Below are 20339 nucleotides of genomic sequence, written 5' to 3'. Positions count from 1 at the left end.
TCATGTTTATTAGCACTTCTGAATTTGCTTTACACTAGAAATGTATTGTACTTCTGAAATTATCAGCAAAAATCTTAGATCTCTCTGTAAAAAAAAGTAGGGGAATAAATGATTCTGAAGTTATAGAAACATGATGAAAAATATTGATGAAAAACAGTTACTGGCAAACTGAGGCTTGACTTGGAAAAGAAACACTAGATAATGGCAGTAAATAGTAATAATTCAGTTATCCAACATTAGCAAGTATTCTCTTGACTTAATTCCAGTTTTCTTCTAGGTATTGTGAACAAAATAAAAGCTTTATTGGGAAAAATACTTTCAGTGTAATAATGCATGAAGTAATTCCATAGAAAACTCCTTAAAGTTGTGTTTAAGGTAATAATGCCAAGTCTAATCAGGCCTTAGATGAAAGCCATGTGAAATGTAAGGTAGAGGCTGAATTTGGCAAAATAAGAGACTCTGTAAGTCCTGAGTTGGAGCTCAATTCAGCCCAGGTCAGAGTTAACTAAGTCTCATTTTTGGTGATTAAGAAATTACTTTCTATAGATAGATGATGCAATTAAGAAAACTGCACATTCAGCATATCTCTCTGCTTTGTGACAAGACTGTGCCAAGAATTGGTTGCTTTCTTCTTTCAAAACTGGCCTCCAAGGAGGTTTAGAGCTCTTGGCAGACTCCTCTGGATCCAGCTGCTGATTCTCAGACTGTTGTGGGTTGGCAGTTGGCAGCTTAGAGCCAGACAAGGTTTGAGAAGTGTCACTCACAGGCTTCTGTAGTGTTGGATTATTGATGCCACACTGCTTGTTCCTGTATAGAGGTGTGGATTAGTGGAATGTTTGGAGTATTCACCACAGAATATTTTCTTTGCTGTTCCAAAAGAAAAAAATTAGGAGATTGGCACTGAGCAGTGACTTGAGAAGGTGAAGTGGATGCTGGCATTTTTGTAGAGATACAAAATTAAATAAACACAAATTATGTGCAGTGTTGTTCCTCTCAATTGTTCAGAGAAGTGTTATGAAAAAAATCTTTCAAACTATAGGAGTTTTCAGTATCATGTTTACCCCTTCCAATACAGATTTTCTTTTTTTGTTTCTTTGCTTGTTACAATTTCTGACCTTTCTTTGCCTACATGTATCTGGTTAGAAAGCTGAGGAATCATTCATCTCATCAGTCTGTGCCATTTAAATTTCTTAATGTTGCTTGAATTCAACATCTCTTCAAATACAGTAATGAGGTGCTACAGTGTAATGGAGATGATTTTCCCAAGTGCAAGTCAGGCATCCAAATTCTTCTACATTGTTTCAAGATCCCTACTGATTAGAAGCTGCACTGTTCAAGAGGTGTATAAATAATGCTAATTTTTCTTTAATCTTGTCCTATGCCCCTGATATGGAATCAGGTTTTTCAGTCTTTGAAGACCATACTGCTGTAATTAGCTATAATGAATTGAATTTATAACACAGGAAGTTCAAGGCACTGTGAGTCTGAGCTTTACTAGTACAGTGTTTTGACATCTGGCAGATCCAGGTAGAAGAGCAGTGCAAACAACCCTTCAGAGTTCTGTACTGTCACTCTAGAGGGAAGAACAGTCTTGTCTCAGCAGAGTCTCATTAGTTGATTCCTAATTTTACTATTGTTCAGTTTGACAAAAGAAATGGGGGAAAAAACTCATAATTGGGTTTTGACTCCTGGCCTTTTTCCTTTTTTCACAGGCTTTTGAAACTGGCCTGCCTCTCTTTTATATACTTGCTGTATCTTGGAAATGGGGATTTTCTTGGTTTTCATAAGGTTATGAGTTCATTAATTTACAAAATGCACCTGCTGTAGGTGGAATGGGTGCCCAGTTTTAAGGCCTAGTGTAGTCTCACTGCTGTTTTATGTGTTTTTTTCCAACAGTGAATGGGGAGCAGGAGAACAGAGTCCAGAAGGGAAATGGATACTTCCAAGTGCCACCACATACACCAGTTATTTTTGGTGAGGCTGGAGGACGCACTTTGTTCAGGTATAAAAACTTAGAAATTCAGTGGCTGAGCAATCCCTTTCTTAGTGGAAGCAGGAATGTTATCAAAAATGTTATTTTGCTCTCTTCTGTGTACATTTAAGACATAACCTTGCCAGGCAAAATAAGCAGCTGTTGATGATGATTTGTCCAACTGAGCATGTGAGTTTGAGCATCAGCAAGGTGTGGGGATTTAAAGCAGTAAGAGTTGTGTATAGTCCTTAGTTGTGTGTGATATTTTTGGGTGCCCTCTTTCTGCAAACTGATAAATTAAACTGTGTTTTAGAATGAAATTGTGCTACTTTAGATTGTGTGTTGTGCTGATCTCTGAGGATGAATTATTCAGGAGCTGCTACTCACTAGAGAATTGGCTTCTGCTCCCAAAATTAGTTGATAAATCCAGTAGAAGGTCCTAATCTCTGGCAGGCAGGAACACAGGCTCTGTATTGCAACATGTGTACTGGTTACCCTTCTGTTTCCTCTTGTTCTACATTGAAAAACCCAACTGTGATATGTGATACATCAGAGACATTTTAATAGTGCTGCAAAACAAGTGTTGATCTTGCAACACTGTAAAATTGTTTGATATTTACCGAGGTAGTGGATTTTAAATTTAAGGGGTGGGGCATGTTTGATTTGTTGGTTTTGTTTCCCAGGCTGAACAGGCCCCAGAATGATATAACTTTTAGTCAGTGAAACAAGGAAACCATTTTCAGCTTGGAGAACTGACTTTTTTCCCTACAGTATCAATGTATTTATGTTATACCTGGGGCTTAGTATTTGCCTGCATTGTGTTCTGGTGGATCTTCCCTCTGATGCAGCTGCTCCTCCTCCTCAAGAGAACACTGGAAAGGCCCCATTGGAAGGGAGCAAGCCATATTTATGGGACCTAAAAGGTGGCTTGCAAGACTCTGACAAAATACCTCATTGCAATTTATAAAATGAAATGTGTCTTTTTTCCATCATTGCATGTGCACATTTCCTAAAACTGGTTTTATTCTTTCCTTCAAGTGAGAGCTTAGCAGATGCTTTACATGCAAAGCTCATTTTTCTCAAGAGGAGAGAATTGCTTTATGCCAGGTGCCTTTCCCCTTCTCCTGACAGTTCTGTATTTTAACACACAACCATAACACAATCCAGAGCAAAGTACTTTTATATGTTTTCTGTGTCATAGCTGTAGTCTCCTGAGATCCTACTCTCTGTTTCTGGGATTTGTCTTCCTACAGCTCCTTCTGCTCTTTACAGAAAATAAATAATCTCTTCCCCAGTAAGTTCATGATCCTAACAGAGTTCAGGCTCTCTGCCCATTAAAAGGGCAGAACCTCTCCTGAAAGCTTTTTAATGGAAATGGCAATAATTGTTGTTACAATGAAGGTTATTTCTGTGTGTCTCAGGTTGCTATGTCGGGATTCAGGTGGTGAAACTGAATCCATGCTTCTTAATGAAACAGTGCCACAATGGGTAATTGACATCACTGTGGATGTGAGTATTGGGTGTATAAGTTTGGCTTGTTTTAGTTTTTTTTTAAGATGTAGTGCAATTAACTTTGCAGTATCTGAAATGACATTGTAAATTTTCGCTGTGTTTGTATTTAAAACAAGTGGTCTCAAGGTCTGTAATCAAGACCCTTTGAGATGTATCATTTTTTGATGTGTCTAGTTAAAGTACTTCTTGCTCAATTTCTTTTGACAGACTGTCTTAGATAAAGAATTCAAAGTCCTGTGCATAATTGGTATCCTTTCCTGGTGAGGAGCTCAGGAATAGAGAATACACTTCATATTGCTGCTGTCTTTTGATACTATCTAATTGCCTTTGAAATAAATGATAATTTATATTCAAAAGCTAGATGATCTGTGCATCATCTAAATTGAAGTGTCTCAGGAGTATGAGTAATTTGGAAGTTAGCTGTGGTGGGGATGTTGATTAGGAATCTCTCATGAGTTTTGATAATTAGGAGCTGAATATACTTCACATAGCAGCTGCTGCAAATAGGAGCTGATAATGGCTCATCCTAAATTAACACTTCTAAAACTTGTTTTCTTCTAGAAAAATATGCCCAAGTTCAATAAGATTCCCTTCTACCTCCAACCTCATTCATCATCAGGGGCAAAAACTCTAAAAAAGTAAGTAATGCAAATAAGAATATTAACATTGAATATCCAAATTGCAGAAAAAAACTGCAAGCTCAAGGGAAAAAAAAACCAAACAAACAGCAAAAAAACCACCAAGCCAATTCACTGATTTTTCCAGAGAATTGTTTTGTGCTCGATGTATTTGTAGAAGTTCTTAGTCATTTAGGAGCATTGCTCTAAAGCACTAAGTTATATCAGAATATTTAAAAGCACTGTGGATTTGGGTTCAACAGGCAGTTGTTCAAGTTTATGCTAAGAAGTGTCTAAGAACTGCCTACTGAAATGGGACTTTGTCTTTTGTGGTATTTAATCAGAAAACAGATGAATTTATAGATTGCTGCTCTGTTCAGAACCACAGCTTTGTTTCCTGTTGCCAACAGAGATGAATAATTGCTTTTTGAAAGGAAAAGGACAAAAACTGCCAGTAGGGAATGCAAACTAGTTTGCCAGTCACATGAGCTGTAACTGGGAGCTGGGTTGGTTAGAAATCAATACAGATTTTTATCTGGCCTTTTGAATATCTCAACTCCTTTTTTGAGTTATTTGCTGTGTGACTCTTTGGCTAAATTGCTGTTATGATCATGGCATTCTGGATGATCCTGATAATTTACTACCAGACAATATAGAGATGATCTCTCTGTAGTTACATAGTTTGCTACAGCTAAGGAAGGGGTTGTGAAGATAAGAAACACAGTTTGTTTCTCAAGTTTTTTCCTGACAAACTCCTCTAACTCCTGCAGAGACCGGCTGTCAGCCAGTGACATGCTTCAGGTGAGAAAGGTGATGGAACATGTGTATGAGAAAATCATCAACTTGGACAATGAGTCTCAGACAACGAGCTCCTCCAACAATGAGAAAGCAGGAGAGCAAGAAAAGGAGGAGGACATTGCTGTGCTAGCAGAGGAGAAGATTGAACTTCTGTGCCAGGACCAGGTAAGTTCCCTGCGATCAAAACCAGGCTCTAGCAGTGAATTGGTTGTGCATTTTTGAGTTCTGAGCTTATAATATGCCACAGATTACCTGTTAACTTTAAAACTAAGTAAATGTTTTGACAATGTTAACTTAGTGCTGACACAAGTTTCTGACAGTTGCAGATAGGCAGATGAAGGAATTTTCATAATAAACCTGTTTAATTTGGTCTGGCATGGGGCCCTTACAGGGTTACTTGCTCATAGTCAACAAATGGCCTTAATACAATTCCATACAGTTGTATTTTTAACATTTCTGGAATTTTTGAGTTCTGCTTTTTTGGCCATTTTCAAGATTGGTCTGAAACCACTAATTGCCTAATAAGTGTAATGGAGATTAGGCACTGAGGAGTAATCTGAAGTTACATGTTACTCTGCTAAAATCTTTCAGTAATGCCTCAGGCTCAGTTGCTAATTGAAAAATCCGAGCTTTTGCATGGTGTGGCATTTTCTGGTGTCCCCTGTGGCAGGAAGGAGTTGAGAATCTGACTCCATGTTCTTAGAAGGCTAATTTATTATTTTATGGTATTGTATTATATTATATTAAAGAATGCTGTACTAAAACTATGCTAAAGGATACTTATAGAGGCTTAACAAGATACTGATGAAAAACCTGTGACTCTCTCCAGAGTCCCGCCACAGCCTGACCATGATTGGTCATGAAGTAAAAACAATTCACATGAAACCAATCAATGACTAGTTGGCAAACAATGTCCAAACCACATTCCAAAGCAGCAAAACACAGGAGAAGCAATCAGAAAATCATTGTTTTCATTTTTCTCTGAGGCTTCTCAGCTTCCCAGGAGAAGAAATCCTGGTAAAGGGATTTTTCAGAAAATGTGATGGTGACAGCATGGCTCATCTTGGTATCAGTTTTCAGTTTGTTTTGCTTTGTTTTTTTTTAATTTCTGCCAGCCCAGCAGAATTGTTGAGTAAAAGGTGCCTTCTTGCTGTGCAGGTTTTGGACCCCAACATGGACCTTCGGACTGTCAAGCACTTCATCTGGAAGAGTGGCGGGGACCTGACGCTTCACTACCGCCAGAAATCGACGTGAGGGCAGCACGGACCCAGAGCAGCCATCTCTGACTTGACCTTGCTGTGCTGGTTCCAAGAGTAGTTCTAGAGCAGCCCTGAACCCCTAAGGTAGAGGAGACTTCTAATGCCTCAGTATGGATGGGAAGTAAACATTTAATTGAAGTGACTAATAGACCTGTAATATAGAGGAAAAAAAAAATCTATATGACTTAAACTAAAGTCTGTCCTAGTCTCAGTCAATGAGATGGGAGGTCCCTGAGTGGTTTGTGTTGTGTGAGGTGTACAGAGAGTGGATGATAACCCAGTGCAGACTTTTGCTTCCTCCTTTTTGCTTTTGGTTTTTTTTCCAGAACATAATCCCCTCATCTGCTCGTGTTCGGTATCAAACAGGTTTGGCCGTATTAGTCACTCTTCACAATGCAATCAAGAACTGCACACGAGGTGTTTTTAGTACATTCCATTCATGAAGTTCCAGCAATGATTTCTCCCACAGGTTACTTAAGCATTTCTACCACTAAAAGAAATTTGGAAAAAAAAACCCACCAGAAAATAGGTATTGCATACTTGAATGAATGGGCCCATTTAATTGCAAACCAAGGGTTAACATGAGAATTGTTTTAATTGCTTTAGAGAGCTGTTGACATGCAAGATAAGAACACTAGAAAAATATCAGAGCAATGTGAGTCCAGTGATGCTGTGCATCATAATAGAGTGAACATGCTTTGCAGCAACTTAGAGCTTTTTTTTTCTAAATATATATAACTTCTTCCTGCACTGTGTCCTAGGTGTTCTAAAGACACACTAGTCTAATTTTTGGTAACTGTGCTCCAAAAGTATGTGACATTTTGTTAAAACTTCAAACCATTCTGATTATAACTTCATATGTTTAATGTTAAACTTAAAAAACTTCTTAGCAGATTTCATATTCATGAGATAAAAATATTGATTCTTCTTTTCTGAGGTTTTATATGCAATTGTTCTTTTGTTAGAGATTTATGCAGATCTTGTTTTCACTGCTATTTCTAAAAATCTGTGACTGTCATAGGCTCATGGTAATCTTTTATAGAAGTTTAACTTATTGGGGGGAGGGAGGGTAAGGGCCTTTCAGCTTTTTGTGAGGAAAATATGGGGATATCCCAGAAAACCATTTGTAGCCAGATTTGAGCAAATTACAAATCCTCATAGAGAAATGGTTTAAAAATTACTCTTGTCTGAAGCAGAAGCACAAGTGCCTTCAAGGGGCAGTATTTTATTGGAGTTTCTTCAGGAGACACATGCTCTAGCCCTTCCTGTATCTTGTGATCAAGATCTAGGTTGAGGCCTAAGGAAAGTCCCAATAAATTATATTACTGGGATTGTATTGGTCAGACAAAAAGCAAAGTATTTTTCCTCATGTTTTATTTGAAAAAATAGTCAAAATACAGTCAAAATAGTCATTCCCTTCTGCACTTTAAACCCAACAAAACAAATTCATTGCTTAGACAAAACCATGGTTCAGAATCAAGCTAGCATGTCTTTTCCCATCTTTTGAGAATCAGGTTCAGTTTTCTATCCCCATTTCTGTGTATGCTTAGTTTGACACAATTGTGCTTTAACTGCACATTTTTAGTGCTGTTTGTGAATTAAATGGTTAAACAGAACTGTAACTTTTATTGGTAATCTGTCCTGACTTGTATTTATTACTAGCAAGGGTCTTTGTCTGTTCCAATAGGCACTGTTTGGGTTATGTTTTGTTTCCTGGTTGTCTTCCTGTCCTATTGTATACATTGGAGTTGCTCACAGTAATTTTTTGTTTGAAATCAGCCCAAGGTTGTAACTTTCCTTCTGTTTTTTTTCTTTTTAACCATCCCAAAACACAGTAACAGGAAAGATTAATGGAAGAGTCTGCAATGCCAGAAGGGTAAATGATGTTTCACAGTTGTATAGAATAAAAGGCTTTAGTTAAAATATTTTCTAGTTGTTTTGTGTACTAGATAAATTGTGTGATTTTGGAGCTTGAATTTAACAAAGAGCTTCAGAGTGCTTTGAAGCCTCAAGTAATGCAGTGTCTGAAGGAATGGCAATGCCTTAGCAGAATCCTGTGAAGATAATCTTAAAATGTGGTTGAATGTAAGAATTTTTGAGGTGAGCAGACCTTCAGATGTGAGCACTGAGTCCTGTTGGGGGGACAATGTCACATGGGCAGTGCTGCTTTTTTACCATGGAAGTATTTTGTGCTAACAAGTGACCTGTACCAGTTGCTGCTGAGCTGTCTGGGTGTGGAAAGGTTGGAAGAGGCACATGGGAAATCCAGCTGGGTTTCCTGGTGTTGAAAATGCCAGGACAGAATGCTCAGAGCTTTTGCTGTGGGAATTGTCAGCTGAGCTGCTCTCTCAGAGCACACAGTAATTCAGAGCCCAAATGTGCTCCCAGATTCCCAGCTCTGACTTACATGGTGTACAAAGTGAGAGAAGGTTTTTTTTTTTGCTATTGTCTTTAAAATTCTGTTACCTTTTCTGGAGTTGTGCTGTCTGTAAGAGTCCTGAAGGCAGAAGGAGGAGAGTGTTGAGTTAATATGAGAGTCACAGCCCCTGGGAACATTGTGAGCAGAGAGTTTAAGAATGCCAGAATCATAGAGAAGGCTGCAGATTTGCAGAAATGAATTAATTTCCAAGTTCATAATGGGAAGGAGTTGTAAATCTGGTGTTTAGTAGTGCAGCCTGTCTCCCAGAAAAGCATTTAAATTTTGTATGACAGGTAATTTTTTATTCTCTTTAGATGGGGTGGGGCTGAGAACAGGAGAGCTTGGCTCAGAACTTGTAGCTGAAGTGTAAGTGTCATTTTAGGATGAGAGGAACTGCTTGAATGATTTACCAGTAACTTTAAGAAACACTGAAAAAATATTCAAAATAAGCTCTAGGCAGAAAGGTGGTGGACTCCCCTTCCCTGAAAGTGTTCTAGGTCAGGCTGGTTGGGGCTCAGAGCATCCTGTTCTAGTGGAAGGGTGTCCTGGCCGTGGCAGGGGGTTGGAACTGGATGAGTTTATTACAGAATCATAAATGGTTTGGGTTGGAAGGGATCTTAGTGTAGTTCCACCTCTTGGTGTTGGGATTTATTAGTTGGATTGTCCATGTATTCCCCAGGAGAGGGGCAGCCAGGGACTGGCAGGGCAGTTACTGGTGTAGAGACATTACACCAAGGTATGATTTTTCCTTTCACAGAGTTCCTGCTTGATGCAAAATTTATGCCTAGAAATTTATTGAACATGACATTTAGAATCAATCATTAAGCACATGCTCTTACACTGTAGATGTGGTGCTGGCTCTTGAACAGAGCCAGGAAAAGTCACTTCCCAGCTGGATAACAGAGCTGTTGGGAGCACACACACTTAACAGGAAAGTGGTTGATTGAAAGAGCTCCCTGTACTACAGTGGAGGTTTTTCTGTCCAGAGCTGTGCAAACACCATGCAGAGGAGATGTGCTGACTAGAGCCTGGGTGGGACATGTCTGATCTCTCTCTGAGGATATTGTGACACTCTTCTAAATGTCTTTTTTGGGGGACTCTGAATGCTGAATTACATATTAATTCCATATTACACATGTAATAATTACATATTGTTGCTTAGAAATGTAACTTTGAGCAAACAGTTGAAATTTTGCTACAGCAGAAGCAATGCCAGTTGGTGTTTGCTTAAGGCAAAAGCCAAGAAGGAAGTTGTGTGGGCAGTGCCCAAGAAATGGAACACAGTCTAATCAATGCAATGAGTAACCTGTAGCTGCTTTCTCTTAAGAGCCTGCTCTTGTGTTAGTGCTTGGAGGTGAAGATCCTTGCCCAGTTTTGGGGGAAGATGGAGAATGCATGTGTGAATGTGTGTGGTGTGATCTGTGCTCAGCATTGCACAGATCCATTTTCCTGCAGCATTTCTGAGTTGCAGCTCAGAGAAGTTCAGCCAAGTGTGGCTGAGCAGCCTCTGCACAGAGCCTAGAGCAGTCCAGCAGGAGCTTCAGTAGATTGTCAGACCTGCTTTGAAAGTTTAAGAGGGAAAATTAAATCAACAATGCCTGAATTTGATGTTACAATAGTTCTACCAGTAGGTGCTTAACTTAAAGACAATAAACACATCCACATTCACTCATTCAAGTTCAACCAGAATTAGTTCAGCATCCATATTGCTGTTACTAATGAGATTTGCATGTTTCTCTCTATTTCCTTATCATGATCTTGGGGGTTTACAATCATTCCTATACAGGGTTATGCTGTATGCAAAGTTCCCATGGATCAGGTCAGCCTCAGCTGGGGCAGGGCTGGGCCAGCTCTCTGTGGCCTTTGCTGAGCAGAGGTTTAAGCACCCAGGTGGGAGGAATCCTGGAGCTCAGAGGCTCCTCCTGGCTCAGCCCCATCAGCCATCCCTGGGTGCTGTGGCAGTGGCAGCAGCAGGGCTCAGGGGAGATGGGCTTTGTCTAATCCTCACTCTAATGCTTGAGCTGCTGGGAGCCTCTGTGGATTTAATGTCTGCCAGGCCTGTGTCCTCAGGCTCAACTGGTAATTCTAGGGAGCAGCTCAGGTCTGGCAGCTCATCCTGTTGTGTCTGGCCATACAAACCACCCTGCTGCTGTAACATCTGAGGTGACCTCCTTCTCCTCCTGCCTTTGTTGTGCCCTTCTCCTGATGCTGCCCAGATAATCCTTCTCTGTCTGCAGAAGAGCTGCTGCTGTCGGGTTTAGGGAGCTCTCAGAGTTTACAGAGTGGAAGAACGGTCACATCCAGCTCCTGCTTACCTGGAAACAGATCTCTGGGAGAGCAGCAGCCTGAGTGGCTGTTTGCTATTGGCTCTGAATCCAGCCACCCTCAGGTGCTTCTCCCATTCTTTTTAGGTTTTATTTTGAAACTAAAATTACAGTCACTTTTCTCACTTTGCACTCACAAACAGGAGTACTCTTCACTTGCTGGGCTGCAGCTGGGAGGGAGTATCCAAGAGGAAAGAAATTTGATGAGGAGGTCCAACTCTTCACCTCATTTAGCATTTGAATGATCAGGTTTCAGGTTTGGAGAACACAACATTCTCTGGCTCAGGGTTTAACTACTTGGTTTTCCAAACCCCTTCCCAGAGCCAGTTAACATGACACACAGAGGCTGGACACAGACTGAAGGAAGTTTAACCCATTTATTATGGTGACATTTGAAATCTAGCATGAATTTTGACATTCCCTGCTCTTAGATTTCTAAAAGGTGTTTATGGTACAGAGTCACTTAAATAAATTACCATGTCATGGCCATTTTTGAGAAAGATTAAGGACTAGAAACAGTCCTAAATAAACAACATGAATAAAACACCACCTAGGTGTCTTCAGGCATCAGGCTCCAAGATCAAACAAACCTAGGAATAGTTTAAATTACATTTATTTTTAGTGTTTGGCTGTTCACCCTTGTAACAGCTGGGGGAACAAAATAGGAAATTTATTTTAGCAACGTAGGAAATAAAACTGGCCCACAATTAACAGACCCTTTAGCAGACTAGAATCCACTGTCAATTCTACTGCCTTTAGTTAAAACTCAATACATTCTTTAAAGCAACAGGTACTTTGACAATCCTGTTCAGAACTACTGTGTTTGCAGTATTTCAGACTAACAACAGATCAAGGACAGATTTTTTTGTCAGGGTGGACTCATCTGAAGCCCTCATGTGCTGTGACTTTGCCTGCACCCTTTGGCTGAAGCTGAGCTGTCACAAGCAAACCTGTGGGACCCTGAGTCCCCCCTGCAGCAGTACCAGTGTCACTGACAGTGCAGAAACAGAGCAGGAGCCAGGGCAGGGCAAAGGAAGTCAGGCAATATTGTGCTAAGAAGTGTACTTTAGTTTATAGCCTAAACACACACCAGCCTTGTACCCCATTCTCTTCATTTACAAAGGGTTTTCACTGCACTAGCTCTATTATTGCCTATCAGCAGCTTTGAAATTCCATGATAAATCACTGCCCTGAGGATTATAAAACCATCCTTGTCTTCCATTGTTTTTGTCATACTTGCCTTTACATTCAGAAGTGATTTGGAGACAGATGCAAACAAAAAAAGGCTACAAAAACCAATTGCTGGTGCTGCACAACAGCCCTGTTTTAAACTTAAAATACTTTGTACAAAAATAGTAATGAGTAAATAGGAAAGCACAAAGGAAAGCTACTTCTTGGTCACTACAAGAGCCAAGACATTCAATCTTCACCAAAAAGATTCATCACCCCTACTTTAAAACCATCTTCAATTTATTCCAAGTAACCTCCATTATTCCCTCACTGTTTATTTAACTGCAAGGCCCCCACCTGGTCCACTCAAGAGCAGAAGAGAATGACAGGACCCACCACCATGGCTTTGTCCCATTTGAGGCTGCAGTTTCAAACCCCATTGTATTTCTTTCCTGCCCAAGTAGGGATAAAGAAGGTACACGAAGGACTGTTGCAGAGAAGGGAATTAAACCAGGAAAAAGAAGAGTCTAGTAAGAGTACTAGAGCAGTAAGTAAAAGTATCTTAGTGTAAGAACTGCCTTGCAAATCACAAAAACAGTCTAACCAAGATGTACCATTAGAAAAGCTTTCTAACAATTCAAAACTATAAATATTTTTTTTAATGCTATCAAGCATACTGATAAAAATCATCACTAAGTGTCACTCTTCAGGCACAGTGCCTTTGTAAATACATTCAGGAGCACTTTTAGGCAAATGTGAATTCCTGAACTTGACATTCTGCCAGTGTCCAACTTGTTTCTGCATCAATTTCTCTATTGATTGGGTGATTTTGGACAGCATTCAAATTCTGAACATAGATCAATCCATTAAACAGTGATTGGAAAAGACAACAGGCTATGTACTTCATGTGATTTCTTTTCTAGTATTGTCTACACTAACAAAATAGAGTAACTGTAATTCTTTCAAGATCAGAAAAATATTCAGCAGTCTGTAAACAGCAGCAGGGTCCATTTCACTCAGGATCTCGTGCAGCTGCTTCTCCTTTCTGCTCACTTGCTGCTTCATGCTCTGGTGTCTCTGGAGCAGTGGCTAACGAGCTCTCCATGCTGTTCACAAGCACCTTGGGCTCCTGCTTATCAGCATCAGTTCCTAGTGTTGTTTTTGAAGAAATGTCATGAGGAAGATCAAGAGAAGGTAAAGATGGAATTGAAGGCAGGAGGTTATCCAGGGTGGGCTGTTTGCCTGATCCTTCAGGATATGGGGTTAAACCTTCAGGGTCCAAAGCTGAGGTGTTTTCTGGGAAATTAAGAGAGTTGGTAAAAAACCAAAACATAGCAGGCTAACAGACAGTGCCTCAGCATTTTCATTTTAAAGAAATGCTATAAGCTTAAGGAAAAGCACATTCAATTTTTCCATTTCTAAAGCTGATTTCTGCTACTTTTTCCATCCCATTTTTGCTGATTTTTATTAAAATCTGCCTGTTTCCAAAACCTGTGATGATGTTAAGTGAGCATGAGTTGGTGCCATTCCAGAAACAAGACCCAAAGGAAATCTTGACTGCACTTACCAAAATAAGCAGAGGCTTCACTCTTTGGCATGAATGTTTCAGAGCCTACAGAAGCCCCTGCTGCTGGCATGTTGAAGGGGGAAGATGAGGACAGGTTTGACACTTCTGTTAAGCTTGTGAACTCAGAAACTGAAATTCCAGACATATCTAGAAATCCTGAAGGAGAAAGCAAGTATTAGTTAGATGCAACACAAAATTCTAGGTTCAAAAGGACATGTTCAATCCAGACTAAAGTCAGTGAAGTCTCCTTGTTACTAAAGGCAAATAAATTTAACTTACCTGGTACCCAAATTCTACAGCTTTGAAATACAAGGAAGTCAAAAACCTCAAGGAAAACCACCACCAGTGCTCAGAGTTCTGAATTTCAATCTCTAGCTTGTTCAAGACCATATTAATTTATTTAGATGTGCTTTAAAGAATTGGTGAAAAAAGCACCCAAGAAAACATACCTGGATCCATAACTCTCTGGAGAGGGGGAGGAGGAGAAAGGGAGCTTTCTGGTGAGTAACCACTCATTTCCTGCTCTGTGGAATGATCCAAGTTCATAACTGCTTCAGAGCTGTCATTCTGAGAGGTAGGTGCCAACAATGGAGTCTGGAGTAAGACAGCAAGAAGTAAAAACATTGTTTTATGTCAAAAGCTTCACTTGTAGCTAAACCTGCAATGAAAGCATCCTGCCTGTCTCCACATGCACCAGTTCAGTGAGAAGCTGTGATGCTGAAACTGAAAGACAAACACCACTCAGGACATGTTCCAGCTCAGCCTTTTACAGCCAGTCTGTTCTCAGAACTTGCTTCCTGGAGGTGTATCTTTCTCCCAGTGAAGTAGGTGTGTTAACATGATCCCCATTGACTGGCACAGCTGTAGGATGCAAGACTTGAAAATAGGGAGAGAATATCTGGCAAGAATTTATAGCAGCTGCCACTGGTGATCTGGCACCTGCTCAGCAGCATCAGCTCTCCCCTTCACCCAACTGCATTTCATTCAACAAAACTGAATGCTGTACTCAAACATTCTGTATTACCACTGTGCCAAATAGCAGAAAATTCTGAAATTCCAGAGAATGTGGCAGAGATTGGAATTTATTTTTTTCCTACCTCTGTGTAACCATTAGTGGATGGCAGAGGAGTTCCAGTTTCTGGTGAGGGTGAAGGTGATTTGCTTTCTGGCTTTTTCTTTGATGTTATGGACTGTGTTGGAATTCTGTGCAAATAGCCATATCCAATACCACATCCTAAACTGTACAAGAGAAAAAAATCAAGACACAAAAAGGTGCTCTTAACAAAGCTAATATTTTAAATTTTGACTTTTTTAAACAAGAATAGTTTATGTCTTTTATCTATAGCAGGAAACACCTACCTGCAGGAATTTCCACTTAAAGAGTACTCAAGGAATGCTCTGCAATCAACTTTGAGACATGCACAGCTTAGCTATCAGTGAACTATTTTATATCTTTACAAAATATTTAATCTGACCTGATGTGGGTTTTGTTCTTGCTTTAGCTGAATGTTTTGACTATAAGAAAGCTAGATAATGAGTCTGCTAAAGGGGAACTCAAAACAGGAGTTCTGCCATTTGATTCAGCTTGGGCAGGATTAGATCCTGAATGTGCCCAATTCCTAGCTCTAAGCTGTTTTTTTATTTTTAATGTAAAGGTTAACAGTTTTGGGTGACAAGTGTGAGGAAACAAGGCTTAACATGGAAACACCAATAACTGGTAGCAGTAATACTCCTAACAGGAGCTCATTTACAGCAAGTGTCAAACCTGTCATCAAGAGAGATCAGTACCTTCCTTCTCCACCCCAAGCTCCATTGGGAGTCACAACTACCTCTCGGATGGAATCTGCCTCAGTGTTGTAAACCATCAGCTTCAGAGGCTTCCCCTCGTGGGATTCAATCAGGGAAAAGAAATCCTCTGACTAGGAAAAAAAAAAGATAAAAAATAGTAGTTAATAAACCCATATGTGCAAGTCAACATTTTACATAGTTATTTACTTAATGTGAGATATTAAACACCCAGAGATAGAAAAATCACCGATGTAGTTTGATCTTAAGTGGCATATTCTTTTTATTGTCAGACTAAAAAGAAAGATGATGTTTATGTTTTTGACAGAAGGTAAGATTGTTAAGGTAAACATTAACCTTCCAAAATCCCTCATTGCCACCCCCATGTGTTTGATGAGATTTTATACAAAACAAGAAACAGTTGGCAGGCACAAAGACAACACTGCCTGCACCCTACCTCCTGCAGAATCTGATCAGATCCAACAACGTAGTCAGTGTAAGGCTGGAGACCAGCCAGAGCCGCGGGAGACGAAGGCTCCACGTCCTGTGGAAGAGTGACACAAGTCATCTGCACCCCCAGCAGGGTTAACCAGCAAGGTCAAAAAGAACTAACTCCCAGAGCAAGGAGGGAAAGAACTATTTGTTAATGGGATAAAAAAGAAGTTCTCAGATAGTCTACATCTACCTGTGACATCCTGTAAAACATGCTGAGTAAGAAGGATGTAGAACATGATGAGTAAGAAAATCTTACCCATTTAAAATTACATCCTCTGAGGATGCTGAGAAATTGCATTTACTTAACCAACCAGAAACATATGTGTTCTTTCCTATTCAGTTCTACTCTTTCAGCTCTTCCTCTTTAATTTTAAAATAAATTTGTGGTGCCTTTTGTAACACTAAAATTACTTCAGTGAAGTTTAGCCAACACAGAGACACCAATCAGGCCAGAATCTTTTTACTTTTGCCACTGATTCTTCAACATAAAAAGGCAAAATCGCTCCCCACCTATACTGTTTGGTCAGCTTGGGATGGAGTTCTTTTTGTCACTGGGAGCCCTGACAGCCACCCACTCCTTGTCCCTACTCAAACAGCTCAGACAAACCTTCAGGACAGTGTTCCCTTCCTCTGTGTGGCTGCACCACTGTACATTACTGCTAAACACCACCCAGTAAAACAAGGTTACACAGGCAATGAGGAGCCAGCCAAGCACTGCTGCTCACCAGAACGTGCCAGACGTGCTCATTGGCTCCCTGGAAGCTGCAGAACCTCACGCTGGCCCCAAGGAGGCCTTGTCCTCCCCACATGTTACTGGGGATCACCTCCACCTCACGGATTTTCATTGTTTTGATGTTGTACACCTCCAGCTTCACTGCTTTCTCAGCATTTGCCTTCAGCAGGTCTTTCAACATATTGTTCTCCTTGTTCTGTAAAGCAGATGCAGGATTAACATTATTTCCAGTTGCACCTGTAACATCTGTGGCAGAATTTGAATATAAAGAAGCAAAACTATCAAAGTTTAGGCTCTGTGGTTCACAAACAATCCCAGCAATTTCCAGTTCAATTTTCTTTTACTAGAAGGCAGTCAGTACTGTCAACACACATCCCTTTACATAAGTACTTCCTGGTATTCCATTTCATTCCTGTCCTTCACAACTGCTATTACATAATACCAGCAGTATCAGATGCCAGCTGCAGTCTAACAATGAGCAGCAACATTTCACTTCATGTCTCTGAGCCCCATCCTCTTCAACAGCCCTTCAAAGTCACTGCACACTGACTGAGAAAGAATAGCTTCATTTCTGTCATGCTAGAAGATGAAATGATCTTCCCCCAAAATCTGCCCTGATAATGATCACTTCCAAAAAAGACATCTCCTCTCATAAAACCAAGACAAACTTAATGAATTCAGCTTGAATGTGGTTATGGTGGAGCATACAAGGCACAGCCCTGACAAAACCCCAACCAAAACCCAAAAAAACCCCATCAAACCAAAACTCAACTCTTCTCTCATAACTCAACACACAGAAACTGTGTTCTTGGTCTCAGAAGTAGAAGTAGAGACACTGATTCTTTTCCATGTTTTATCAAGTGTTGAAACAAGTTTGTTTAAACAAATGTTGAGCTCTGACTATTGACTCACCAGTTCAGTATTACCAGTTCAGTATTCACCTTGTGGTAGAAAATATGTACAAATGAGCAATAACAAAAACATTGTGTTAACCTGCTAAGAAGTTAAGCTGAGTAAAGGCATAAACAAAACCTTTCCTTCAAACTTGGGGCTAGCCAAAGAGACTTTGAATAACTGCAAGTTTTACTTTATTTTTAATGTCCAATGTGAAAAGTTTCTCTGCTTGTGACAGTTTTGGTTTTTACCTTTCATCATCACTACAGTGCCCACAGTTCATGTAGGGTGGAAAACAAAATCATCTGAGACTTACAAGCCTCGTGTGTCCTATGGCAATGATGAAATCAAAGAAAGGTTCCAGTCCTCCTTGTTGGGCTGGGGAGTTCTCCTGAACCTGCAGAACACAGATTTTATTGTTATTCCACACTGACCTCCAGTTACATAAGGGAAAGTGTTAATCTTTACACTTGATTCAATATTTACTTTTGAGCTGAGCCAGAGATAAGGCACCAAATGAGCACCCTCAAGCAGCAGCCCATAATTAGGCTCTTACTTTTATATAACTATGAACAGATACCCAAATCAAGCTGTAAAAAGTAGGTTTTGAATCCCATATAAGACATAAATATTGTAATTCAGAATTCACAACCTGGAATTATTAAATACTGAATACTTTGCAGAAAGGTTTGGTTTTCAACGTGCTGCTGCAGGATTTCCTCCTGTGGTTCTAACAACCTGAGCACTGTGAGAGTCCCCACTTGCTTCAGAGCCATTTTTCCATGAACACAAGTGACAGCTGGGTTCCCACATTTCCAGCTCACTGGAACAGGAATATTTACACAAGCACACACCTGCCCACAAGTTCTGGTCAAGAAAACTGCCACCACTTACAAAAGATTAAGAGTTGGGACATCTCAGTTTCATTAGACCCAAAGCTGTCATAGAAGAGATGCCATCACTAGAGAGAGCACTCATAAAACACATTCATACCAGGAAAAACCCTTCCAAAAGTCTGCAATTACATTAAATCCACCCACCTCAAGGTGCACTGACAAAGCAAGATGGTGTTAAGGAATTGCTGCAAACCTACTGACAGTTTGCTCTGGACTTTATTTTTTGTTACCTCTTTTGTTAAGCAGCCCTTAACCTGAGATGTGTTTGACTCCTGAGAGCCACCTCACAATTTAAGCACAAAATTAAAACCCAGGCATCACCTAAACTGGGAAGTTCATTGCTAGGAAAGTTACATCTTATATTTGGTCTGGTGTTACCAAAATGCTATATCTATATGTATTTACTTTTTTTTTAATAGGTAAAGTTGTATTGGTATTGGAGCTTTTGCTGGCAGAATTGTCTGTAAAAGTTATAAAAACAAATTTAATTGCATAGTTACTTCAGTTAAAGCTTCTAAAGCAAAAATAAGAAAAAAAAATCATGCTTTATTTTTAAACAGTCAACACTGAGCACTGTAACCACAGCTGAAGTCGAAGTATTAACTTCTATCACAGCCCTGAACAGCATCAAAAGTAAGCAGGCAGCTTTATACTGATGCTGAGAAACACAGAATGCACATGAAGTGAAAACAGCACGTGGCAGCAACACTCCCATTCTTATTCCAGGAAGGGAAAATACCCACTAAAAGAGACGATAACTCAAGCAAACAGCGGTTATCTGCCCATCCTTAAACTTCCAGATATGCATTTACACCTCTGTACGGGCACACAATCTGCTAAAGAGAGGAGTTACATCAAACTTGCATCCGGGAGAGGCAGCCCCCACCGCTGGAGGGGGAATTAACCCCCGAACGTGATGTTGTGGGGATCCACAGAGAAGGGAGCAGGAAAGGAGGGAAGAAGGGGAATAGGGAGAGAGAGGAACAGGGAGAGAAGGAGAAGAGCAGAGAGATAGAGACCAGGGAGAGATAGAGGGGAGCCAGGAGAAAAGGAGGGGAACAGGCAGGGAAGAAGCGCTGCTCTGCTCTCGAACTATTTCAGGTTCCCCGAGGGGAGACCCACAGGCTCCCCCGGGCTGCTCGGCACCCAAGTCCCGCCAGGTCGCGGCCCCGAGCTCGCTGCAGCCCCCGCAGGTACCGGGAGCGGCGCGGCCGCCCCGCCCCGCCCCTGCCGCCGTGGCAGCTCCGGGACGGAGCCAACAGCCGGCAGCCGGGGCGGCCCGGCCAGCACGGGCGGGGACCGGCGGCGCGACCCCGCCGGAGCCGCCCCAGCGCCCGCCGCCCCTCGCGGCCCTCCCAACCTCCCTCCTTCTCCCCGCGGCCGCCTCACCCCGTGCACGTGGAATCCCTCGGCGCCGCCGCCGGGGCCCTCGGAGCTGGAGCCCAGCCCCATGGCGGCCGCCCCGGCAGCGCTCCGCCGGACCCGAGCGGAGCCGGCCCTCAGGCGGCCGCGGCCCCCGGCAGCGCCCTCACACCGCCCCCGCAGGCCCGAGGAACAGAGCGCCGAACACAGCGCCGGGACACGGTGGAGCGATGCGGGAACGCGGCTCGACTCCGCGCCCTGGCGCGTGACCGGCAGGGAACGCCCCCTAGCGACGGGAGCGGGGCGGGAGAAGCGAGGCGTTGCTGCGGGGGGTGGAGAAGGGGCGTGGCAAAGGATGGAGGCGTGGCCTATGATGGGGCGGGGCCAGGCCTGAGGGGCGAGGCCAGCGCTGGAGTCCCAGAATCACAAAATCGCTGAATTATGGAATATTTTAGTTTGGGAAAAATCTCTGAAGTCACTGAATCCAACCTATCAACGAACACCACCGTGGGGACAGCCCATGGCACTTCAATGTT

At 41.5% G+C, this 20339-nt stretch overlaps 2 protein-coding genes across 2 annotated transcripts in view; one reads left to right on the top strand and one right to left on the bottom strand.

Annotated features, from left to right (window-relative positions):
• WDR48 (WD repeat domain 48) overlaps positions 1-13368 on the top strand; it is a 32246-nt gene extending 18878 nt beyond the window's left edge. Inside the window, exons 15-19 of the mRNA XM_054649619.2 lie at positions 1897-2002; positions 3394-3481; positions 4046-4122; positions 4872-5064; positions 6058-13368. Coding sequence (XP_054505594.1) covers positions 1897-2002; positions 3394-3481; positions 4046-4122; positions 4872-5064; positions 6058-6153 — 560 coding nt within the window. The 3' untranslated portion in view covers positions 6154-13368. The remainder of the gene's footprint in view (positions 1-1896; positions 2003-3393; positions 3482-4045; positions 4123-4871; positions 5065-6057) is intronic.
• GORASP1 (golgi reassembly stacking protein 1) lies at positions 11260-20071 on the bottom strand. Its single transcript, XM_054649639.2, has 9 exons — positions 19831-20071; positions 17862-17942; positions 16644-16847; positions 15881-15967; positions 15427-15557; positions 14736-14877; positions 14088-14232; positions 13639-13794; positions 11260-13367 (listed from the first exon to the last, which is right to left on the bottom strand). Exons 1-9 carry the CDS (start codon positions 19891-19893, stop codon positions 13084-13086), a joined length of 1293 nt encoding a protein of 430 aa, XP_054505614.2. The 5' UTR covers positions 19894-20071; the 3' UTR covers positions 11260-13083.
• Between the last annotated feature and the right edge of the window lie 268 nt (positions 20072-20339).

This window comes from Agelaius phoeniceus, chromosome 1 (genome assembly GCF_051311805.1).
Source record: "Agelaius phoeniceus isolate bAgePho1 chromosome 1, bAgePho1.hap1, whole genome shotgun sequence".
Taxonomy (NCBI): Eukaryota; Metazoa; Chordata; class Aves; order Passeriformes; family Icteridae; genus Agelaius; species Agelaius phoeniceus.
The sequence above is the reverse complement of the archived record's forward strand: the minus strand, read 5'-3'. Positions and strand labels throughout refer to the sequence as shown.

Excerpts from the sequence above, each read along its gene's own strand:
- GORASP1 (XM_054649639.2), bottom strand. The coding sequence starts at position 19,893 with ATGGGGCTGGGCTCCAGCTCCGAGGGCCCCGGCGGCGGCGCCGAGGGA. Across the intron at positions 15,558-15,880 it reads CTGATCAGATTCTGCAGGAG|TCAGAGGATTTCTTTTCCCT; the intron begins GTAGGGTGCAGG and ends TTTTTTTCCTAG. Across the intron at positions 14,878-15,426 it reads GCTTGGGGTGGAGAAGGAAG|TTTAGGATGTGGTATTGGAT; the intron begins GTACTGATCTCT and ends TCTCTTGTACAG.